The sequence below is a fragment of the Chrysochloris asiatica genome, unplaced genomic scaffold, assembly GCF_000296735.1.
Source record: "Chrysochloris asiatica unplaced genomic scaffold, ChrAsi1.0 scaffold00034, whole genome shotgun sequence".
Taxonomy (NCBI): Eukaryota; Metazoa; Chordata; class Mammalia; order Afrosoricida; family Chrysochloridae; genus Chrysochloris; species Chrysochloris asiatica.
The window spans coordinates 16,069,406-16,092,017 of NW_006408552.1; the positions used below are offsets into that span (position 1 = coordinate 16,069,406).

General features: G+C 45.6%; 1 protein-coding gene across 1 annotated transcript in view; it reads right to left on the bottom strand.

Annotated features, from left to right (window-relative positions):
* Positions 1–22,612, bottom strand: part of SDK1 (sidekick cell adhesion molecule 1) — a 774,959-nt gene that overhangs the window by 170,148 nt on the left and 582,199 nt on the right. The window contains exons 21-22 of the mRNA XM_006859873.1: positions 16,414–16,605; positions 10,104–10,225 (exon numbers count right to left, since the gene is read on the bottom strand). Coding sequence (XP_006859935.1) covers positions 10,104–10,225; positions 16,414–16,605 — 314 coding nt within the window. The remainder of the gene's footprint in view (positions 1–10,103; positions 10,226–16,413; positions 16,606–22,612) is intronic.

The following is a 22,612-nucleotide window of genomic DNA, read 5'->3' on the forward strand; positions in this document are numbered from 1 at the left end:
TCACCCCACCTTCTCCCTGTATTTCTTGCTTCCAGTCCTCCATTCCTAAGCCCTTCTGACCTTGGTCCCTAAAATGCTGCCCTTCATAGATTTCATCCAAATCCTCAAACCAAACCCGCTGCTGTTGAGTCGATTCTGACTCAAAGTGACTCTGGTAGGACAGAGTAGAACTTCCCCCATAGGCTTTCCAAGTCCTGTTGTGGGTAAGCACTGGGCTGCTAATTGCAAGGTCTGTGGTTCAAACCCACCAGCCGCTCTTCAGGAACCCTACACAAGGTTGCTATGAGTGGGAACTGATTCAATCAATGACACTTACCAATAGCATATCTTTACAGGAGCAAACTGCCATGTCTTCCTCCCTCTGAGTGGCTGGTGGGTTTGAACTGCTAACTTTGAGGTTGGCAGTCCAATGTTTAACCCACGACACTACCAAGACTGCTAAAGGATGTTGTTGTTAAATGGCATCAAGTTGGATCTGACTCATAGCAATCCTGTATAGGATTTCTGAGGGGCTGCTGGTGGGTTTGAACTGCCAACCTTGCAGTTAGTAGTCCAGTGCTTACTCCACATAGCAGTACATCAGGACTCTAGAAGACGTATATTGTTGTTGTTAAATGCCATTGAGTTGGTTCCAACTCAGAGTGACCCTGTACAGGTTCTCAAAGGAGCAGCTGGTGGATTATAACTGCCAACCTGTGGTTCACAGTCCAGTGCTAATCAAACACCGCCACATCAGGACTCCAGAAGATGTACTGTTGTTGCCGTTAAGGGCTGTTGAGTCGGTTCCAACTCACAGTGACCCTGTATAGGGTTTCCGAGGAGCAGGTGGTAAGTTTGGACCACTGACGTTGCAGTTCAAACCGACCTTGTGTATAGGGACTACATTGACAACAATGAAGTTGCCATAAATCAGAGTAACCTGACAGTCTTTCTTTTTTTTTGAGGTTAAAAATTTTCATTAATATAGTTTAGAATCTAACATAATACTTAACACAACAAAGCCTTTAAAGGAGTGGTGGTGGTGGTGGTGGTGATGTGCCCTGGAGTTGGTTCTGACTCACAGTGACCTTGTATAAGGTTTCCGAGGCTGTAAATCTTTATGAGAGCAGAAAGCCTCATCTTTCTCCTGCAGAACAGCTGGTAGTTTCAAACTGCTGATCTTGAAGTTAGCAGCTTGATTTGTAACCATTACACTACCTGAGTTCATTCTAAAAGAGTAGGTTTTTTTGTGTTTTTTTTTTTCTTAATGCTTGCAGGATGAATAAAAAATATGTATAAAACCTAATGAGTTGAAAAATAAAACAAAGGCAAATCTTAAAAAAAAAAAAATTCAACAAGAGAGGCCAGGTTGAAAGCAGGTTGAAGCAGTCTTCAAGAAGAATAGGAAAATACGACTCTCATCTGATTGAATTTGGTTTGGCAGCTTTGATTTATACATACATTGACCTCTATTTCTCGACAATGCCATATGTTGTGAAATGTTTCCCTTGGTCCTGCTTGAACTGTCACTTCTGCCGCAGTATTTTCTTCTCAGGTGGTAGTTTAAAAAGTCCCATAACAGGACCTAAATGGATGTGATAGACTAATGAACAAAAAGACCACTTCAAACTCTCCATCTTCCACAGGTCTCCTATGTGTGTGGAAAAATAAGAGCGAAGCCGGCAGAAGGGGGCTATTATGGACAATCAAGCAAACAATACACATAGCAAGATATCCGAGTGCATGTTTCATTCTCACCAATCACCATAGGACCTAAATGCTTAGGCAAGGATATTATGCTGGGAAAAAAGAGGCACCTGTCTCTGCAAATTTACCCAGATGACTGCGTTATTATGACTTTGCTGTTGTTGACTGGGGTCATTAAGAGCCAATGGCAGTTCTCCTCTGCCTCGGGGGCCAACTATTTGGAAATAATGTCACTCTCTCTCTTCCTATTCTGAGAAACAACTGAAACTCTAAAGTCAGGGTTTATTACAACTGAGATGTTGATGGATAGTTATCAAAAGGGCCACAAAAAGCCCTTCTTGTCACACATAATGAGGACAGGGGATATAGAACTGGCGATGAGAAATTCCTAGTCCCTGATCTAGAAGAGATGAGATTAAAAAAACTACAACAATAACAAAAAAACCCCAAAACAAACCCATCAAACATTTGGCCCATGAACCCTGCAGAGAGTGCCAGAAAGATGTTTACTTGTGCTTTACTGACCATGTAAAGGTATTCAACTGTGTAGACCTTAGCAAACTAAGAATAACATTGCAAAGAATGGGTATCCCAAAACACTTAATTGTGCTCAGGAGGAATCTATACATAGACCAAGAGGCAATCATTTGAACAGAACAAGGGAACACTGAATAGTTTAAAATCAGGAAAGGTGTGCACCAGGGTTGTATCCTTTCACCACACTTACTCAATCTGTATGCTGAGCAAATCCAAGAAGCTGGATTGTATGAAAAAGAACATGGCATCAGGATTGGAGGAAGACTCATTAACAACCTGCAATATGCAGATGATACAACCTTGCTTGCTGAAAGCCAAGAGGACTTGAAATACTTCCTGATGAAGATCAAAGACAACCTTCAGTATAGATTGCACCTCAATATAAAGAAAACAAAAATTCTCACAACTAGACCAATAAACAATATCATGGTAAACAGAGAAAAGATTGAAGTTGTCAAGTATTTCATATTTCTTGGATCCACAATTAACATGGAAGCAGCAGTCAAGAAATCAAAAGATATATTGCATTACACAAATCTGTTGCACAAGACCTTTTTAAAATGTTCAAGAGCAAAGATGTCAATTTGAGGACTAAAGTGCTTTTGATGCAAGCCAAGGTATTTTCCATAGGCTCATTTGTATGTGAAAGTTGGACAATGAATAAAGAAGACCATAGAAGAATTGATGCTTTTAATTATGGTGTTGGAGAAGAATATTGAGGGCACCATAGACAGTCAGAAGAACAAACAAATCTGTCTAAGAAGAAGTATAGCCAGAATTCTGCATAGAAGCCAGGATGGAGACACTTTGTCTCTTAGACTTTGGACATATTGTTAGTAGGGAGTAGTCACTGGAGAAGGACATGACACTTGGTAAAATGGAATTTCCACAACGAGATGGACTGGCACTGGGCTCAAACAACCATTGTGAGGGTGGCAAAGGACCGGGCAGTATCGTGCACAGGGCTGCTATGCTTCAGAATCAACTTGATGGCACCTACCAACAACAACAATGAACCCTAAAGGAGACCAAAATGTACTAGAATTTCTGTCCACAGTCAGAGGTAACAGTAGGTCAGTTAAGTAAATAAAATATAAAATTTTAATAAGAGTTATTTGGTGGTACCAAAAGATTAGAGGATTCAGTCCACTCAGGGGTACCTCAGAAGAAAGGCCTGGTGTTCTATGCCAGACATCAGTTCCCAGAAATGCTAAACCCATCCACATGATTCATTGGCTGTGCTTTTGTTGTTCTTGTTAAGTACTGTTGAGTCCATTCTTACTCATAGCAACCCTGCATAGTTTCCAAAAAGCAGCTGGTGGGTTTAATCATCAACCTTGTGATTAGCAGTCCAGTGCTTATCCTACAGCTCCACACAAGGTTGTGCTTTTAAAGGATGAGGAATCTGCCTTCAGTCTTATCTCAGCTTCTTACTGGTGCTTTAACAGGAATACGACAAATGATCATAAGCCCCTAATTCCACTGCCACGGAGTGGATTGAGTGGATTCTGGTTCACAGTAACTCTAGGACAGAGGAGAACTGTTGAGGGTTTCTGAGACTAAATCTTCACAGGGCTGACTGCCTCCTCTTCGTCTTTCTCCCATGGAGTGGAAGGCTGGTGGGTTTTAAACACCGACTTTGCGTTTAGTGGCCCAAAGCTTATTCCAAACAGAAATAAATTCTCTCATAGTTTGTTGTTAAGTGCTGAGTTGGTTCCGACACATAGAGACCCTGTATAGGGTTTTCGTGGAGTGGCTGGTGAGTTTGAATCTGTGAGCTTGCAGTTCAAACCAACCTTATTGTTTAAACTGACCTTGGGGTTAAAATCTATGTTGCGGTTCAAATCGACCTCGCAGTCCAGCGCATTATCCCACAGCACCACACCAGGACTGCATAGTTGAGGAGGCTACTAGTCCGAATTTGGAGTCCTGGTGTGGCACTGTGGGTTAATGTGCTGGACTGTAAATCAGTTTGAATTACAAGTCAGTGTTTCAAGCTTACCAGCCACTCCTCAAAAACCCTATACAGGGTCACTATGAGTCGGAACCGACTTGACAGCACTTAACAACAACAATAAGTCTGATTTCAGGGCTCCTGCTCTAGGGATAGGCTCTCTTGGTTGGCTCTGGGAGAAGATCATCTTTTTCAGCTTCCATTCCTGGTATATATCTATAATCCTGTCCTTTGATGCTTCCTTTTCTATGCAGACTCTACTGATTTTGTATATCAAGGCTGAAGACAGACCCTACATAGAGTATGTGATTAGCATAACAAAACAAGCTTATACTCTGATGGGGTTACAACCATAGGTATAAGGGTTTAGAATTTACAACACATAGGCGTTTAGGGGAGGGGAGACACAACTCAGTCCGTAATGAATATATGTGATTATTTCTGTCCCTTTTTGTGCAATGATTTGTTCATCAGTGCAACAAGCCTTTCTGCAGAGCCTTCCTTCTATACACCAGGTGCTGTCCTTGGGCCAAAGATACCAGGTAGTATTGTGAGATAAACCCTGGGCTGCTAATAGCAAGATTAGTGGTTCAAACCCACCAGCATTCAGAGGGAGAAAGGAGAAGCTGTCTGCTCTCTGAAAGATTTAGTCTTGAAAACCTTACATAAGGCTCTGTTCTAAGTTGGAATAACTCAATGGCAGTGGGCTTGGGGAGGTTCTAGGGTCAGGACTAGTGCCACAACAGGACAGTTAAGAACCCTGCTCACATTGAACAAAGACTGTAACCTAGTGTCCTGGATTGAACTGCATCCCCCCCACCCCCAAATATGCATCAACTTGCCTGGCCATAATTCTTAGTATGATGTCATTATTCTCAATTTTGTCATTCAGCGTAATTATTCTGTGGTTGTAAATCTCACCTCTATGAATACTTTATCAAAGCTCATGAAAGCAGCAGTCCAGAAATCAAATTACATATTGCATTAGGCAAATCTGCTGCACGACACCTCTTTAAAGTGCTCAAGAGCAAAGATGTCACTTTAAGGGCTAAGGTGGTATTTATGAACTCACATGCATGTGAAAGCTGAGCACCGAATAAGGAAGACCAGAGAAGAACTGATGTAGCTGAAGGATGGTGTTGGCAAAAGTACATTGTTTAAGTCCCATAGACTACCAGAAGAATGAACAAATCCATCCTGGAAGTAGGAGAACCAGACTACTCCTTAGAAGCAAGTGTGTCATGAACTTTGGACATGTTAACAGAGGGACCAGTCCCTGGAGAAGGATATCATGTTTGGTAAAGTGGAGGGTCAGAGGAAAAGAAGAAGACCCTCAACGAGATGGACTGACATAGCAGCTGCATCAATGGGCTCAAACACAGCAAAGACAGTGAGGATGGTGCAGGACTGGCCAGTGTTTCATTTCATACCTGGGGCTGCTTTGAGTCTGAACCAACTTGATGGTACTGAACAACAACATCACACGATACCAGTGAGGCAGGATGAGAGGCGGTTATGTCAATGTGGCAAGATGCAATCTACAGGATGAAATTATCTCCAGTCAATCTCCTTTGAGACATAAAAGAGATTAAGCAAGTGAGCAGAGCCCTGAGGAACCTACTACCACTAAGCACAAAGAACTGGGAGTGGAGTGCATTTTTGGACCTAGGGTCCACATGCTGAGACCCTCCTAGACCCAAGAAAACATTGATATTAAGACATATGGTGAACCCCAAGGGATGCTGGGACCATAACTATTGAATGGAAACAAGGACCTTTCTCTAAAGCAGACAGAAAGAAACAGCTTTCCCCTGGAGTTCAACTCGGTACCCAGAATTCATACTTCTAGCCCCTCAAACTGTGATAAGATATATTTCTGTTTGTTAAAACCATCCCCTAGTGGTATTTGTGTTATAACAGCATTAAAAAACTAAGATGCCAAGATAATATATAAAAAATAAAATAGCTGAGGCTAAACTGGGCAATGTACAAGCATCCCTTAGCCTCCCAAGTGAGGTGACTCATTCATTTAGAGCCAGATTCTCCAGCTGCATGGCTACATCTGTGCTTTCTGGGGATGGGCTGAGTCAAGAACAGGCAAAGTCCTCTGCAAAGATGCAAGCCAGTGCAACTCTGAGGCCAGCATGTTCCTGAAGTGCATTTCTACTGGGAAGAGGAGATATGGGATCGCTGGAATGGACAGTTTTTCAAGCTGTGGAATTTTACGGTCTCATCGAGTGATCTCTAAATATGAGAGGGCTTTATAAAGTTCATGGAAAAATGGAATGAGAAGATCATGGGATTTTTCCACAAACTTTTTGAAGCCCCCTTGTACCATCAGATGGATGTTCAGCTGATGGTCTGCTGATCAAACTCAGGTTAGCTTCTGGCCCGGGATGCATGGGGCGTCCTACTGCATTATAAACCCTCATCCCAATTTAGAGCAACGCGCTAAGCCAGTCATTGGTTTCAGGCACACACACATCCTGTCTTTGAATGAACTTCGGTCCCTTTGGCTTCTCCCTCTGAGGTGGAGACACAGGCCCCAGAAGGCACTTGCATCTTCTCTCTCATGAGTCTCTCCTATTCCCTAGAAACAGGAAGGCGCTCCCCTCCCATCTGTCCAAGTGTCCTCCTGCGGTGGCTGGAGTGATGCTATCATGCTAGAAACTATGGCACCAGTATTTGAAACACCAGCAGGGTTATCCTAGGTGGGTGGGTTTCAAAGGAGCTTCCAGACTAAGACAGACCAGGAAGAAAGGCCTGGCGATCTCTTTCTGGAAATCAGCTCATGGAAACCCTGTGGACCACAGAATATTGTCTGAAACATTGAATACTTTACTTTGGATGTGCTATCAGGAGGGGATATAGTGTTTGGTTACATGGCGGGGCCAGCGGTGGTGAGGGAGATGTTTGGTGAGACTATACACAGTGGTCACAAATATCCCAGGGATCATGATGATGGCATAAGACTGGACAATGACTGTTCTGCTGTACCTGGGGTCAACTCTACAGCAGCTATCCATCACAACAGCAGTATAGACTGGACAGTCTCTGAGACTCCCTGTCCAGCATAGGACTGGAGCAACCGAGGTACTACCTGGACCAGAAGGAACAACCACAGCATCATCTGATGCAAACAGAAGGGAGCTACTAGCCTTGAATAGTCTCAGGCAGTACATTTTGCCTTTATCCCATCTCCAATAGTTTCAACAACAAAGGAGAAAACAACCCAGATGGTAAGGGTTTCAGCTACTGGCAAGAGTAAAGGAGACATACTTATTGGATGAGACAACGTTTTCCCTACCTCTCGCCTCTCGGAGAAATGTATTGCAGGAGGCCTTGAATCAAGGGCATGTTAGGGAAACAGAAAGCCACATACATCCTACAAGATGTTCTCATTGGTGAGTATATCAGCTCAGAGAAAAATGAAACAAAGCCCACGGTCTCCCATCCATCAGCTGACACCCATCCCTCGGCAGAAAGTCCATTTGTGAGATGGAAGATGCCGGTCGCTCTTCTGATGTCTCTGAGGTGTATGTTATTGTAAGTGATGTTACCAGGGACACCGCCTGGTGACCTTGGGCATCTTTAAGCGCCTTATCTGCTGGCTCCTGGGATCCTGTAAGCTCCATGTTCACTACTCTTTACTTACAGACAGACTCACGCTAAACAGACTCCTGCTTTATTTTATTAGTCCATAACACTCTCTAGAGCAGTTCCTTTTAAGAAAATGGCTACTATTATGCACACATAAGCACTAAGTGGGCTTTTATATTTATTTCTTCCCGTTTTCCTTTCCATTTTCAGAATGGAAGCGGTTTTATCTGTAGCCAAAGTGTTACTACTAGCGTCTTCATTATGGAAACCCCTGCTCAGAGCAGGTTTTTCAGGAGGCTCCATGCTATTTCCACTATTAGGGCACAGGAAACAGCAGGGGTTTGCTGAGATGCCATGCAGGTAGAGAGAAGCGGCAAATGAAAATGCGCAACATTAACATTCTCAGCTATCACAGTGACCATGAGCATGTGGGGAGAGAGGTTTTACTCACTTGACAGACAAAGGTTATTAATTAAGCAGAGCATCACCAATCCAGAAATACCAACAGAAAGTGTCAGTTATTTTCTTTTATTTAAACCCACATCCGATCATCAGCTGATCAAGGGGCCTTTTGTCAGTCCCCTCCGTAATTCACTAAGGATACCTCTAAGGCATCAAACCTTCCTGGAACGCTTAGAGCAGCAACTGAGAGCTTAAAGAAGGCTCTCCTGCAGAGAAGACCCGATTGAAGAGGAGGCCAGAGAAGAAAAGTAGATGCTAACTTAGCTCATGAGAGTCCTTCACATGTCCAGACTTGTACCCAGAGACCACTCCCCTTGCGCTCTGCCTAGACTAGCTTTCCTGGAGTCCCCAGAAGTCACCCCTCCCCACCCCCCGACACACAATGCCGGGCATGAGTGCAGTCATTCTCCCCATATCCCAAGCAAGCTTCTGATCCACCACCTCCCTAGTTTGAATGTAATTGTCAAATGGGTCCCTGGGCGGCATGCTGCTTTGTAGCTGACTACTAAGCACTGGGGAGTCCTGGTTTGGCGCTGTGGGTTAATGCGCCAGACTGCAAAGTCATTTGAATCAGAAGGCCAGAGGTTCAAGCTTACCAGTCACTCCTTGGAAACCCTACATAGGGTCACTATGACTCAGAACCTACTCGACAGCACACAATAACAACAACTCACCTAAAGGAGTCCTGGTGACATGATGGTGAAGCGCTTGGTTGCTAACTGAAAGATTGGTTGTCTGACACCACCCCCGCCAGCAGCTTGTGGGAGAAAGACCTGGGACTCTGCTCCCATAAAGACTAAGACTCACTGCCCTAAGTCCACTCTGACTGACAATGGCCCTGCAGAATGGAATAGAACTGCCCCACAGGGGTGCTGAGGCTGCACACCTTTCAAGAAACAGACAGGCTCATCTTCTCTCTTGGGGTGGCAGGTGGATTTGGACTATTGACCTTGCAGCTAGCAGCCTGAAGCTTAACTTATGGTGCTACCAGTCCTTCTCTAAAGATGACAGACTAGGAAACCCTATGGGAGAGGTCTACTCTGCAACATGGGGATACTATGAGTCAGAATTGACTCAATGGCACTCAACAACAACAACAACATAGTCCTAATAGGTATGGTGCTGTAGGATAAGCACTGGATTGCTAACCACAAGGTTGGTGGTTCAAATCCCCTTGAGACCATATAGAAGGTTGCTATGAGTTGGAAAACACTTGATAGCACTTAACACTGTCGTCGTTAATTGCAAGTCTGTTCCGACTATGGCGACCCTTTACAGGGTTTCTGAGGAGCAGCTGGTGGGTTTCAACTGCCGACCTTATAGTTCACGTAGTCTAGTGCTGATTCTACAGTGCACACCAGGAGTCCTCTTCAAACCCTAACCACCACCAACAAACAAAGCCATGGATGTCCAGTTGGCGCCCATGAGTGAGTGCCAAAATACAACTGTGCCCTTTAGGATTCTCTTGGCTGTGTTCTTTTTTTGTTGCTGCTGTTCCCCTTCTATCCCTATTTTGACTATAATCTTTATGGAAGTCCATTGCCAGGTCTTTCTTCCGTGGTGCCTTTGGGTGTGTTCAAATCACCAATCTTTAGGTTAGTAGCCAAGCACTTAGCCATGCACATCACCTGGGAACCTTTCCTTCAAACACTGCTTCTTGTTGTTAAGTGCCAACAACCCTGCATATGGTTTCCAAGGCGCGGCTGGTGAGTTTGAACTGCTGACCTTGTGGTTCAAACCAATCTTGCAGTCCAGTGCTTTATCAAAACCACCCTGAGCTGGATGGCTTCAGGTCTGGCTGAATCATTCTGCAAAGATAGAAATTTCTGGACATTCCATTGCCCTGTTCCAAGGAAACACATACCTGACCCTCCACGATCCACTTGGAGATGGCTGTCTTCCCGTCGTAACCAGGTCGGAACTGGAGTGTGGCAGAGCGAGGGCTGATGTTGGAGATGACCAGATTAGATGGAGCACCTGGCAGTTCTAGATAGAAACAGGAGAGGACAAGAAGAGACAGAAATTCACTCACGACTTAGGAAACATCTCCAACATGCTTAAGTCAAAAGTCTCAAAATGTCTCTATGGGAAAAAACAAACATATGTTTGCAAAACCACAAATGTAGAACACATAGATTGTTTCTTCAATAACACCTTCAATGGGTCACCCCAACTCCAGGCCTGTGAAGGGTAGTAAAGGGGCACGTATCCCTGGTAGTCATGTGACCTGTTGCATCTCATTCATCTCTGCACAAGGATTCTGACTTAGGACAGCCCCATCACAGAGCATTTTCTAGGCTGTCATTTTTATGGGGGCAGATTGCCAGTTCTTTCTCCTGTGGAACAGCTGGGTGAGTTTAAACTGTCACCTTTTGGTTAGCAGTCAAGTGCTTAACCACTGTGCCACCAAAGAAAGCCTATTGTCGTCAAGTTGATGTGGACTCTTACTGGCCTGTAGAACAGAGCAGAACTGTCCCCTAGGGTTACCTACGTTTTCATCTTTATAGAGCTGGACAATGAATAAGGAAGACTGTAGAAGAACTGATGCATTTGAGTTATGATCTGGAGAAGAACATTAAAAGTACCATGGACTGCCAGAAGAACAAAAAAACTAGTGTTGGAAGACCTACAGCCAGAGTACTCCTTAGAAGCCAGGATGGGGAGACTTGGTCTCACCTACTGTGGAAGTATCATCAGGAGGGAGCAGTCCCTGGAAAAGGACATCATGCTTGGTCAATGGAGGGTCAGGGACAAAAAGACCCTGAACAAGATGGATTGACAGTGGCTGCAACAATGGGCTCAGACGTAGAAACAATTGTGAGGATGGGGTGGAACTGGGCAGTGGTTAATTCTGTTGTGCATAGGTCCTTAGGAGTCAGAATTGACTTGAAGTCAACAACACGAATCTTTACAGAAGCAGACTGTGACATCTTTCTCCCATGGAGTGGCTGGTGGGTTTGGACCATCACTGTTTCAGTTAGCAGCCAAGCACGTAACCTCTGTGCTCCCAGGGATCCCAGGGAGCTTGCTGTAACAGGTAGATCGGGTTGAATACTAGAAAGAACAAATGGATGGAAAGCCACATGAATGGTATCTCCATCATTGTCTCAGGATCTCCTCAGTGCCTTGAGCACAGGACAGGAGGGTGGTGGACAAGCGGACACATCAGGTATGACTTCCAGGTAGCTCACCTGGGCAGGTGTTCATGTTTGGAGGCCCCCAGCTTGCTCGGTCTGGTTTCCCTACAACCAGATTCGGGGGAATGGACTGGACAGAAAAGTGGGCTCTGAAAAGGCTTTATTGTCTGAGGTTACCTCTGGCAGATGCCTCCTTGTGAGTAGGAAGCTCCCACAACAGTATAGTGCTCCCTCTGAGCAGACACATTCAAGGTGGGGGAGGGGGGGTTTTACAGGACTGTGTAATGTCGTAATAATTAGGGCTGTTATTACTGTTGTTGTTAGGTGCCATCGAGTCCGTTCCAGTCATAGGAACCCTGTGCACAACAGGACAAAATACTGCCTGGCCCTGAGCCATCCCATTCCTCACAAGCCATCATCAAAGTATATGCTGCCCCCAGGTTACCCTGTTTACAGCCAACCTCCACAAGCCCTTAAAGTTATGAGTTTGCCCTCACCTCCAAACTAATGGACCAACATCTACCCACACACTGCCATCAACTTTATTCTGACTCCAAATGACCTCGCATGAAGTTTTTGAGGCTGTAACTCTTTCCCAGAGCAGAAAGCCTCATGTTTCTCCCAAGAAATAGCTGGTGGGTTTGAACTGCCCACCTTGTGATTAGCTGTCCAACCAACCCCTGCCTCACAACAAACCCACCATCACCATCAACTGTACTTACTGTACCTGCAGCTTTGAAAGCATGGAAAAGACGGTGAGGCTTTTCTTGCTCTAGAGTCAGGCTCCCTGAGAACCTCATACGTCTGTCTGACTCACCTTGTTGTTGTTGTTAAGTGCTGACAAGTCGGTTTCGACTCATATGGACCCCATATAGGGTTTCCAAGGAGTGGCTGGTGAGCTTGAACCACCAACCTTGCAGTTCATGCTTACCTTGTGGTCCAGCACATTAACCAGCCTACACATCCATAAAGACACAGTTAGGAAGGGAACTTGTGCATCCATCTCTTGGGGAATGCCTGCATTAACCCTATTTTAAATACATGCTTTGGGGACTGACTTTAGCTACTTAGGTATTGTTACTAGGTGTCATCAAGTCATTACCAACTCATAATGACCCTGTGCACAACAGAATGAAACATCGCCCAGTCCTGCACCATCCTCATGGTTGTTACTAGGTTTGATCTCAGAGTTGCTGCCAGCCATCCCACAGTTGTGTCACTCTATCTCATTGAGGGTCTTCCTCTTTTTTGCTGACCCTCCACTTTTCCAAGCATGATGTCTTTCTGCAGGGACCAATCCCTTCTGACAATGTGTCCATAGAATGAAAGATGAAATCTCACCATCTTCGATTCGAAGGCGCAGTCTGATTATACTTCTTCCAAAACAGATTCATTTACTTCTCTGGCATTCCATGGTACTTTCAATATTCTTTGCCAACACCATAATTCAAATCCATCGATTCTTTCATGGTCTTCCTTATTCACGATCCAACTTTCAACTACTTTAAATATGTGCTAATTACTGGGATTAGTGGCGCAGCAAGTAAGGTTCGAACCCATTCGTCACTTTTCTGGAGAAAAACCTGGTGATCTGGTCTCGTAAAGATGCCAGCCCAGGAAGCCCCATCGGGCAGTTCTACTCTGTCATATGGAGTCGCTGTAAGTCAGAATTGACTTGGCACACAACTGTAACATTTACTGGGAACTGGCTATTTAAATAAAATTTAGGGGGTATCTTTCTGTAACTCAGAAACATTTTTCTTTAAAAAAAAAAACTCCTAACATTTCATTTAACATATGCATTAAAAAATAATAATAATGAACTGCTTCAAGGCAATAGTTCTCAAAGGGGGGTCTCCAGCAGGTAGCTTCAACCACTCCCTCTAACACAATCCAAATGCAAACTGGGCATGCAGGCAGAGTTAGAAGCTGGGGGTGGGGCCTAGCAGTATGTTTCCTAACAAGTCCCTGGTGATTCTGATGCAAACTCTGTGTGCAGACCACAGCTTTAGAATGAAGGGGATGTTGGTTGCTTGTTGGATGGAGAAAGACTTTGTGTGGGAGCAATGTGAGGCCAGACCCCTCCTGTTGGCTCAGTAGCTAGCTGATGGCCTAGCTACTAGGAATTCCTCTGGTAGCACAGTGGTTACGAATTGGGCTGCGAACCACAAGGTCAGCAGTTCGAAACTACCAGCTGTTCCATGGGAGAAAAATGAGGCTTTCTGCTCCCATAAAGATTTACAGTCTTGGAAACCCTGTACAGGGTCGCTATGAGTCGGAACCGACTCCACGGCACATAATCACCACTATGCATGCTTAAGGTGCTAGACTGTGATCCAAACAGTTGGAGGTTTGAGCTCACTCACAAGGTACATTGGAAGAAAGGCTTGGTGATCTTTTCTGGGGACCAAAAATGTCAGCTTTTGAAAACCCAATGGAGCAGAGTTCTATTCTGAGGCATGTCGGGTCACCCTGAGTTGGAGTTTACTCCCTGGCAAATGGTTTAGGAAGGACTGTCCCTATGAAACTACTCTCAGGACAGGAAACTCTTCCCCTAGCCCCCACTGGCCACACCACCCTCACCAGAAGGACTATTGAGCCAGTTCATTGAAATTCAGACCCAGAAGAAGAAGTAAGGGATGCTGGATACATCCATTCCTGTGGGGATTTTTGATTCCCGGTGCTATGGAACAAGCATTGGGCTACTCATTGCAAGGGTGATGGTTCAAGCCCATTAGCTGCTCATTAAAAGAAAGACGAGGCTGTCTGCTCCCATTGAGATTTACAGCCTTGGAAAGGCTGCGGAGCAGTTCTACTCTGTCCTACAGGGTCAACATTGACTGGATGGCAGTGGTTTGGGGTTTTTGTTTTTGTTTTTTTAACTTCCTCTCCCTGTCATGCACACCATCCTTGTAAGAGAATAAACAGTTTATGAAGATTGAACGGGATGGGGATTTCTTTTTATTGTTGTTAAGTTCTGACCCAAAGTGACCCTGTGTATAGGGTTTCCAAAGAGCAGCTGGTGAGCTTGAACTGCCGATCTTGCGGTTCAAATGGCTTTGCAGTCTGGCACATTAACCCATAGCGCCACACCAGGACTCCTAGGTGGGGATAAATTCTAGTTTCATGTAGATCTTTCAGTTCTTTAAGGAAAAAGCCGTTGTGCAAAAGGAACCATGGTTGTGCAGCAGTTAAGTGCTTAGCTACTAACCGAGAGGTCTGTGGTTCAAACCCACCATCCTGTAAAGATGATAGCCTAGAAAGTCCTATGGGGCAGCTCTACTCTGCCATAGGGGGTCACTATGAGTCAGAATCAACTCCATAGCACCAACAGCAATAACAACTTTTCTCAAAGACTAAAACAAGGCACATTGACATGTTTTAAATGTCAAGGAGACTTAGATCTTTAATTAAAGAATGAACTGATTGCAGGTTGCCTTTTGGGTCCATGCTGAGCCGGTAACCCCACAACACTTCCTTGAATTCACATGTATTCATGAATTCCTTAGAAAAATGTTTTCATTCTAAACATGAACTTCATAATCGGAGAGAAAGTTAGTAGCAATCTCTTCCAAGCTGAAGGGAGGGCGTTAAGCATTTAGGGAGATGATCTGAATTTCCAAAAGGACAAGATGACAGGTATTCACACCTACCTATGCTGAATGGTATCTTCAAGTATGGCAGGTCATTCTTACCCAAACCCCAAATCCACACCCACTGCATTCTGGCTCACACAGAGTGGCAGGTAGGTTTGAACCACCTTTCGGTTACAGCCCAACACTGGACGCCCAGGCTTCCTTCTCTCCTCACACTGAATTTGGGAGCTTCTCTCTCTCTCTCCATCTCTGTATCTGTCTTCTCCTCTGTCCTTGTCTTGTCTCAAATCCACAGTTTCATTATTTGCTTTCAGGGCTGTTTTCATTTCTTGTATTTCATTTTAATATTAAGTTAAGTGCCTTCAAGTCGGTTCCGGCCCATAGTGACCCTGAACAGGGTTTCCGAGGCTGTAAATTTTTACGGGAGCAGAAAGCCTCATCTTTCTCCCGCGGAGCAGCTGGCAGTTTCGAACTGCTGGCACATTAACCCATAGCGCCACTGGTTTGAAACTACCAGCCACTCCGTGGGAGAAAGATGAGGCTTTTTACTCCCGTAAAGATTTATACCCTCGGAAACCCTGCACAGGGTCGCTATGGGTCGGAACCGACTCGATGGCACTTAACAACAACAACAACAACACACTAGGAAAACCAATGGAGAAGTTCCACGCTGTCCTATTGGGTCTCTATAAGTCAGAACCAACTCAGGGGAAGTGGGGCATAGGAAGGGACCTCCATGCTAGCCTGGGGTCTCACAGCTTTGCGATCATGGCTCCTTGTTAAATTCAAATCTCTGCTCCTTCCCTGCCAGCCCATTTCCCCACCTCCACACCACACACGGGTGGAAGAAGTGGGCAGACACTATCAAATCCTTTTACTGAGGGGGTGCTCTTCCATGCGTTATTGAGCAGAACAGTTCCATAGGGTTTTCTAGGCTGTGATCTTTTAACTATGAATTGGAACTGACTCAGTGGCACACAGCCACCATGAGCACCAATCTTTACAACAAATGTTATAAATGTTAAAGTGTTCAAGAGCAAAGATGTCAGTTTGAGGACAAAGGTGCGCCTGACCCAAGCCATGGTATTTTCAATAGCCTCATATGCTTATGAAAGTTGGACAATGAATAAGGAAGACCACAGAAGTATTGATGCATTTGAATTATGGTATTGGAGAAGATTATTAAAAGTACCATGGACTGTCAGAAGAAAAACAGATCTGTGTTGAAGAAAATACAGTTAGAGTGCTCCTTAGAAGCCAGGATGGCCAGACTTCGTCTCTCATTCTGTGGAAATGTTATCAGAAGGAATGAGTCTCTGCAGAAGGACATTATGCTTGGTGAATTGGAGGGTCAGCAAAAAAGCAGACACTGGGGAACTTCGAGCAGCAGACAGCTTGCCGTGAGAAGCAATAATAGACCACTACTCATGATTGTACTGACCTGGGGGGACGCCAGAGGAGATGGTGGACGAGGTCGCCAGTCCGGCCCCCACTGAGGTGACGGCCACCACTTCGATGGTGTAGGTGGTGAGTGAAGACAGCCCTGTGATTTTGTATTCGTGAGTCGTGCTGTTCAGAGTATGTGTGAGGCGGGAGTCGTTCTTCCCATAGACCTCCCAGGAGATCTGATATCCTGGAAAACAAGAGAAGCACGGGCTGGCTGGGGTGCCTGCGACCTGGGAATGGAGGTTGGATGCTGAGCCACCATCTCAGAGAAGTGGGGCTGCAGCAGAGAGCCCAGCCTGTTCAACTGATGGCAGATTAGCACCTACAGTCCCATTGGAGGGATGGCATTCCCTCCAAGCTCCCCTGGAAATATGTGCACCATACCAGTGTCACCCCACATGTCTGGCTGTCCTCTAAAGAGGGAGCTTTCCTAAGTCAACATCTTAAGGATATGTTTTTTGGGAATTGGTTCTCAAATTTGACGCTAAATGACTTTCTTCTACAAAATCCTAGAAACCTTTCTTAAACAAAAATATCAAAATGTGAAGCTATTGCTTCTTAACATATTCTCTCTCTAGAGCTATATACTTTTCTTTTAACGTTTTCTCATGAATTAGGTGAAGGCTTACAGAGCAGATGAGTTTTCTGTTCAACAGTCAATACACAATTTGGTTCATGGCACTGACTGCAGTCCCCACAATGTGACATCACTCATCCCACTTCCTCCCTGTGTCCCTGTTTCCATTCCTCCTTCCTTCCCAACCCTTCTGAACTTGGTTCTTGGGCAAATGCTGCTGTTTTGATCTTCTGTAGCTGATTGTTCTAAGGAGTGCAGACCACCCTGAAGGTAGGGTTCCCGAATAGCATTGCCTTTTGTTTGGCTGAAAGTTGAGTCACGGGATGCCTTCAGTTCCCAAACTGAAGGGTGACTAAGATCATAGTCTCCTGTGTTCTACCAGTTTCTATCAGACCAGTAAGCCTGTTTGTTTGTTCTCAATGATTTGGGATTTTGTTCCCTACTTTTCTCCCACTCTACCCAGGACCGTCTAATACGATCCCTTCCCGAGCAGTTGCTGAGCTAGCTGGGCACCATCAGTTCTTCTGGTCTCAGGGTCACGGAGGCTGGAGCTCACATGGTCCATTAGTCCACTAGACTAGCTGTTCCCATGTGTCTTCAATTTTCATCACTCCTGTTTTCTCTGGATGGGGAGAGATCAATAAGTGCATCTTAGATGGATGTGCATGAGCTTCTAAGACCCCAGTGATTCTAATTCCAGTAGTAATGAACCCAACTCTCTGTCATCGAGTACAACCTGATGCATGAAACCCTATAAAGCTGAGTGGAATAGCTCCATCGGGTTTCCAAGACAGTAAATCTTGACGAGAGAAGACTGCCTCATCACTGTGTAAATCTAAGGCACGATGTGCCAAATGTTGTTGTTGTTAAGCGCCATCGAGTCAGTTCTGACCCATAGCGACCCTGTATAGGGTTTCCTAGTAGCAGCTAATGAGCGTGGTTTAAACCGACTTTGTAGTCCAGCGCATTGCATTAACCCACAGCGCCACACCGGGACTCCGTAATTTAGGATTTGTTGTTGTTGCTAAGTGCTGTTGAGTCGGTTCCGACCCATAGCAACTCTGTATAGGGTTTCTGAGGAGCATCTGGTGAGCTAGAACCACCAACCTTGCAGCTGAAATGGCTTTGCAGTCTGGTGCATTAACCTGCAGCGCCACAAACAGGCAGGGGTCAGGATTTACAGTTGTATTTGTGCTAACCTCCACTTAACTTGGGAGGATGGTGCAGGCCCAGCCATGTTTCCTTCTGTTGTACATGGGCTCACTCTGAGTCAGAACTGACTCCATGGCACTGAACATCAACAACCTTCACCTAGTTCAGGAAGCCCTGGTGGCACACTGTTTAGCTGCTAACTGAAAGGCCAGCGGTTCGAACCCACTGCTGCTGCACAGGAGAAGGATGAGGCAGTTTGCTCTGTAAAGATGGAAGCTTAGGAAACTCTATGGGCACTTTTACTCTGTCTTAAGGGTTGTATGAGTCAGAACTGACTTGAAGGCAACAAGTCCTCTAAGGTCACAGATCTGAGATGACCCAATGCTAACGAGCTACCTACCACGTTCTGTGTAACCTCATCTCATCACACTGGGCCATGGGGATGCGTTCCAATATGACCAAGTCTAGAAGCAATAGTTTCCTGACACAATGCCCTTGTTGGGAGCTTATCAACCAGTTTCTGAAAACTCTTCTACTTTATTCTGCCAGAAATGATGGATAATTTTTTCTTCTTCTTCATTTTGCAAAGTGCTTTGTCTTCAAAAGTTTCTTTTTCTGAGTGCATGAGTTAGGAGTCCCTCTGGCTCAAGATCATCTCCTCTCTTCCAGCCTCTGGTCTTCTCAGAGCAGTTTTATTCCCTCTACGCTTTGCTCATCCCGGGGAGTGTGTGTGGGGAGTGGGGGCTCATGATCACAGTTTATTTACCCTCAGATTTGGCTGCGATCTGGACTCAGAGACAAAGATCCAAGGAGCTCCCGCATCAGCTCCCTTCAGAGGGAAGTTTATGCAATTAGAGAACACTTAAAAGTCTCATTTTAAAGACAGCCACAGTGATGGAATGAGCTCGTGGGTCCACGGGCAAAGAAAAAACGCTGAATATGCTTGCTTATCCTGCTTTTCAGTCAATAAACTTGGCGATAAGCGTCTTAAACTTCCTCTTCTTCTGATGAAAGCCATAAATATTGTTAGAGACTCACAGGTAAACAGGGATTTATAAGGGAGCATCTCGGAGCTTATCTTTAATATTTTTAAAAAAAGAAAAAGAAAATGAATGTCAGAACCTGCTCTCTGATCACTGTCCCCGCAGACCCCTACAACTTCCAGGAGTGGGTACCACTAGCTCCCACACATGGTGGCCCCCAAAGGGAACATGAAGGGAACAAAGACCACCAGCAGGGTGGCTGGTCACTGATGGTCTCCAGGGCACATCAGAACTGCTTCAATTAAGTCATCTGAGTGCGGGCACAGATGTGTCCCTTGGATCTCCCTCCTCCTCATCTGTTGTGGCGTGCTAGTGTATCGGTTCTGACTCACGGAGACCCTATAGGAGAGAACAGGCTGAGGCTGTCATCTTTTCTCCCAAGGAGTCACTGGGTGGGTTCAAACAACTAACCTTTTGGTTAGCACTCCAGTGTTTAACCATTGTGCCAGCAAGCCCCCCTTTCTCATCCATACTTGGGACTTTTCCCCATTTCTCTCTTAGTCCTCATGGATGCTAATGCTGGAACCACGTGGGGAAATGTCTGTTGTTGTGAAGTGCCATTGAGTTGGTTCTGACTCATAGTGACCCTGTTGGTGGATGGGTCCAGCCTACATCCTAGAAGAGGTGCTGACAGTCTAGCTCCCTCAGATAGTTCTGTGTCACTTCCTCGTTCATTCACTCACTCAACAGATATTCACTGTAGTCTTCGGTTTCAGTGACCTACAGAATGAAGTGTTGCTTGGTCCTGTAGCATCTTGACGATTGTTGGCATGTGCTCGAATCCACTGTTGTTGCTGTTAAGTATCGTCGAGTCCTTTCCAGCTCATAGGGATCCTGCATATGGTTTTGGAGCCTCATCCTCCTCCCTCAGAGCCGCTGGTGGGCTCAAACCACTGACCTTGTGGTTCACAGTCCAGTGCTTATCCTATCAAGGACTTTCCAACCCCTGGAGCTCATCTTCCTGCTCCGTACCAGGCAGAGTTGTGTTGTGATCCACAGGGTTTTCATTGGTAGACTTCTGAAGTAGATTGCCAGGTCTTTCTTCCGTGGAGCTGCCAATCTTTCCAGTCCCCATTGAGCACCATCCCACTGCACCACCAGGTCTCCTTCCCTCATCTATCCACCCTGATGTACAGCCCTGCTTGTCCTCAATGGACCAGTATTAAACCACAATGCTGCCTCCATTCTTCCTTTTAATTGTCCAACTAAGAGAAAGAAAAAAATAAACCTTCAGGGTTATGTAATAACAGATACTCAGACAGGCTTCCCAGTGTCCCTAGCACCATTCACGTGGTGACTCACTTCACGCTCCCAACACACTTTTGAAGTGGAAACCATGGTTGCTCCCATTCTACAGAGGAGAAAAACAAGGCCATAAAGATTCATGCACTTACCAAAGGCTGGGGGCTATTCATTGGAAAGGGCAGGGTTTTCCTGGGGCCCCCAAACTTTAAGTTATCCTACTTCCCAGGCCATCTTCTATGTAATCTTCGGGAGGAGGGCTCTTGAGTTGCATGGATAAAAGTGACTTTGGTAGGTTCTATCTGGTTAGATCTCTAATCTTTCCACACTCAGTGCACACATTGAGCAATCCAGTTGCCTTCACCAGGCCTTACTTCCGAGGTACCTCTGGATGGGCTCCACCAACCTTACAGCTAACTGCTGAGACTTTGTTTAATGAGACATCGCGACCTGGTTTGTCAGACAATTCTGTTTCTTTAAGGTTGACCACTACACAACTATAGCATCTTGTCCATCTTGTTGACATGGAGCTGAAACCCAACCATTCCAGCATCTGTAGTAAGAGCAGAATGGGGTAGTAGCCACCCAGCAAATTGCCGACCGCTCCCCTCTAAATTCCTGGGTCTAAGGAAGGTTCCTTGGTTATCAGTGAGGATGATCGTGTGCAGACACAGTTGTGGACACACATAAGAAACAAGCAGTTGACAGAGGTGCTCGATTTACTTAGGCAAGGTCCAAGGAAGGCAGCTGAGCAGAGAAAATGAGGAGAGAAGATGAGAGGAGGGAGGCCCGGGAGGAGAGAGAGCAGGGCTCTGGTAATGAAGGAGGAAGCCAGGAGTCACGAGGCTTCTCCAGGAATGGGCAGAGGACTAACGCCCTGACCCTAGCCATTGGTCGTTTTATCTGGTTCGAGATAATTCCTGAGAGGACCCCCTTGGTCCCACCTGCTCCCTGCATTGGCCTAACAGAGACTAATGGCTGAGGGAGCTTCAGAAATAATTTTCTGTTGATCTGAAGTAAATTCTCTACCCGAGAGCAGTGCATCCAATCACAATGTGTCTGTCTGCATCGTGGTCCTCATAAATCAGAGTTTGTGGAGGGAGGGAGGAAGACACGGGAATTTACAGGGGGAGCGGTCGGCAATTTGCTGGGCAGCTGCCACCCCCGCCTGGTGCTACCCTCTCTTTCCAGGCCCCAAATTAAATCAGAGGCAGGCGTGGGATGCTAGCCGTGGACGAGGTTGATGAAGTACTGTTTTTTGTAGGGTACTTAGACCAGGCACCAACACCCAATGCCAGCAGCTGTTCTAATAGAGAGGCCCCATGAACAGGGCCTTTTCTAAAGGGCCCTGGGTAGACATCATCACCTAGAGGCTGGTGGTTGTTGCTGAGTGCCTTGAAGTTGGTTGTGACTCATAGTGACCCTGTATAGGGTTTCCAAGAAACAGCTGCTGGGTTTGAACCGATAACCTTGTCGTTAGCAGTCCATTCCTGATGTAGATCAGGAGTCCTGGAGGTAGGATCCTCTACAAACACATTGATTCTTAAGCTATTTTACCTTCAGCATGAAACAGACCTTCAAGGCTCTGACATGCTCCTTTGGGGACCCCGGTTTGTTCAGGGGACCTTGTTGTTGTTAGGTGCTGTTGAGTTGGTTACAATACACTGGCTGGTCTGGCACCATGCCCACAATCATTGCCATGTCTGAATCCATTGTTGAAGCCACTGTGTCAGTGCGTTTCATTGAGGGCCTTCCTTGTTTACACTGACTCTATTCACCAAGGACTGGTCCTTCCTGAAAGCACGCCCAAACTACAGGAGATGAAATCTCACCTTCCTGTCTTCTAAGGAGCATTCTGGCTGTGCTTCTTCCAAGGCAGAATTGTTGGTTCTTCTGACAGTCCATGGTGCTTTTAATATTCTCCTTCAGCACCATCATTCAAAGGCACCAATTCTTCTCCGGTCTTCCTTACTCTTCATCCAGCTTCCACATGCTTATGTGGAGATGGAGGAGAGTGTGATGGAGGGAAAGGTTGCTCACATGCTGGGTGGTGACAGAGGTCAGGAAAAGAACTATCACAGGATCACATCTCTGAGCAAGGCAGATTCCTCTGTCATATTTTTGGGGGAGTGTGCTGTAGGCATCTTCCCAGCCTCTGGGTGATACCAGTTTTGTCAGAA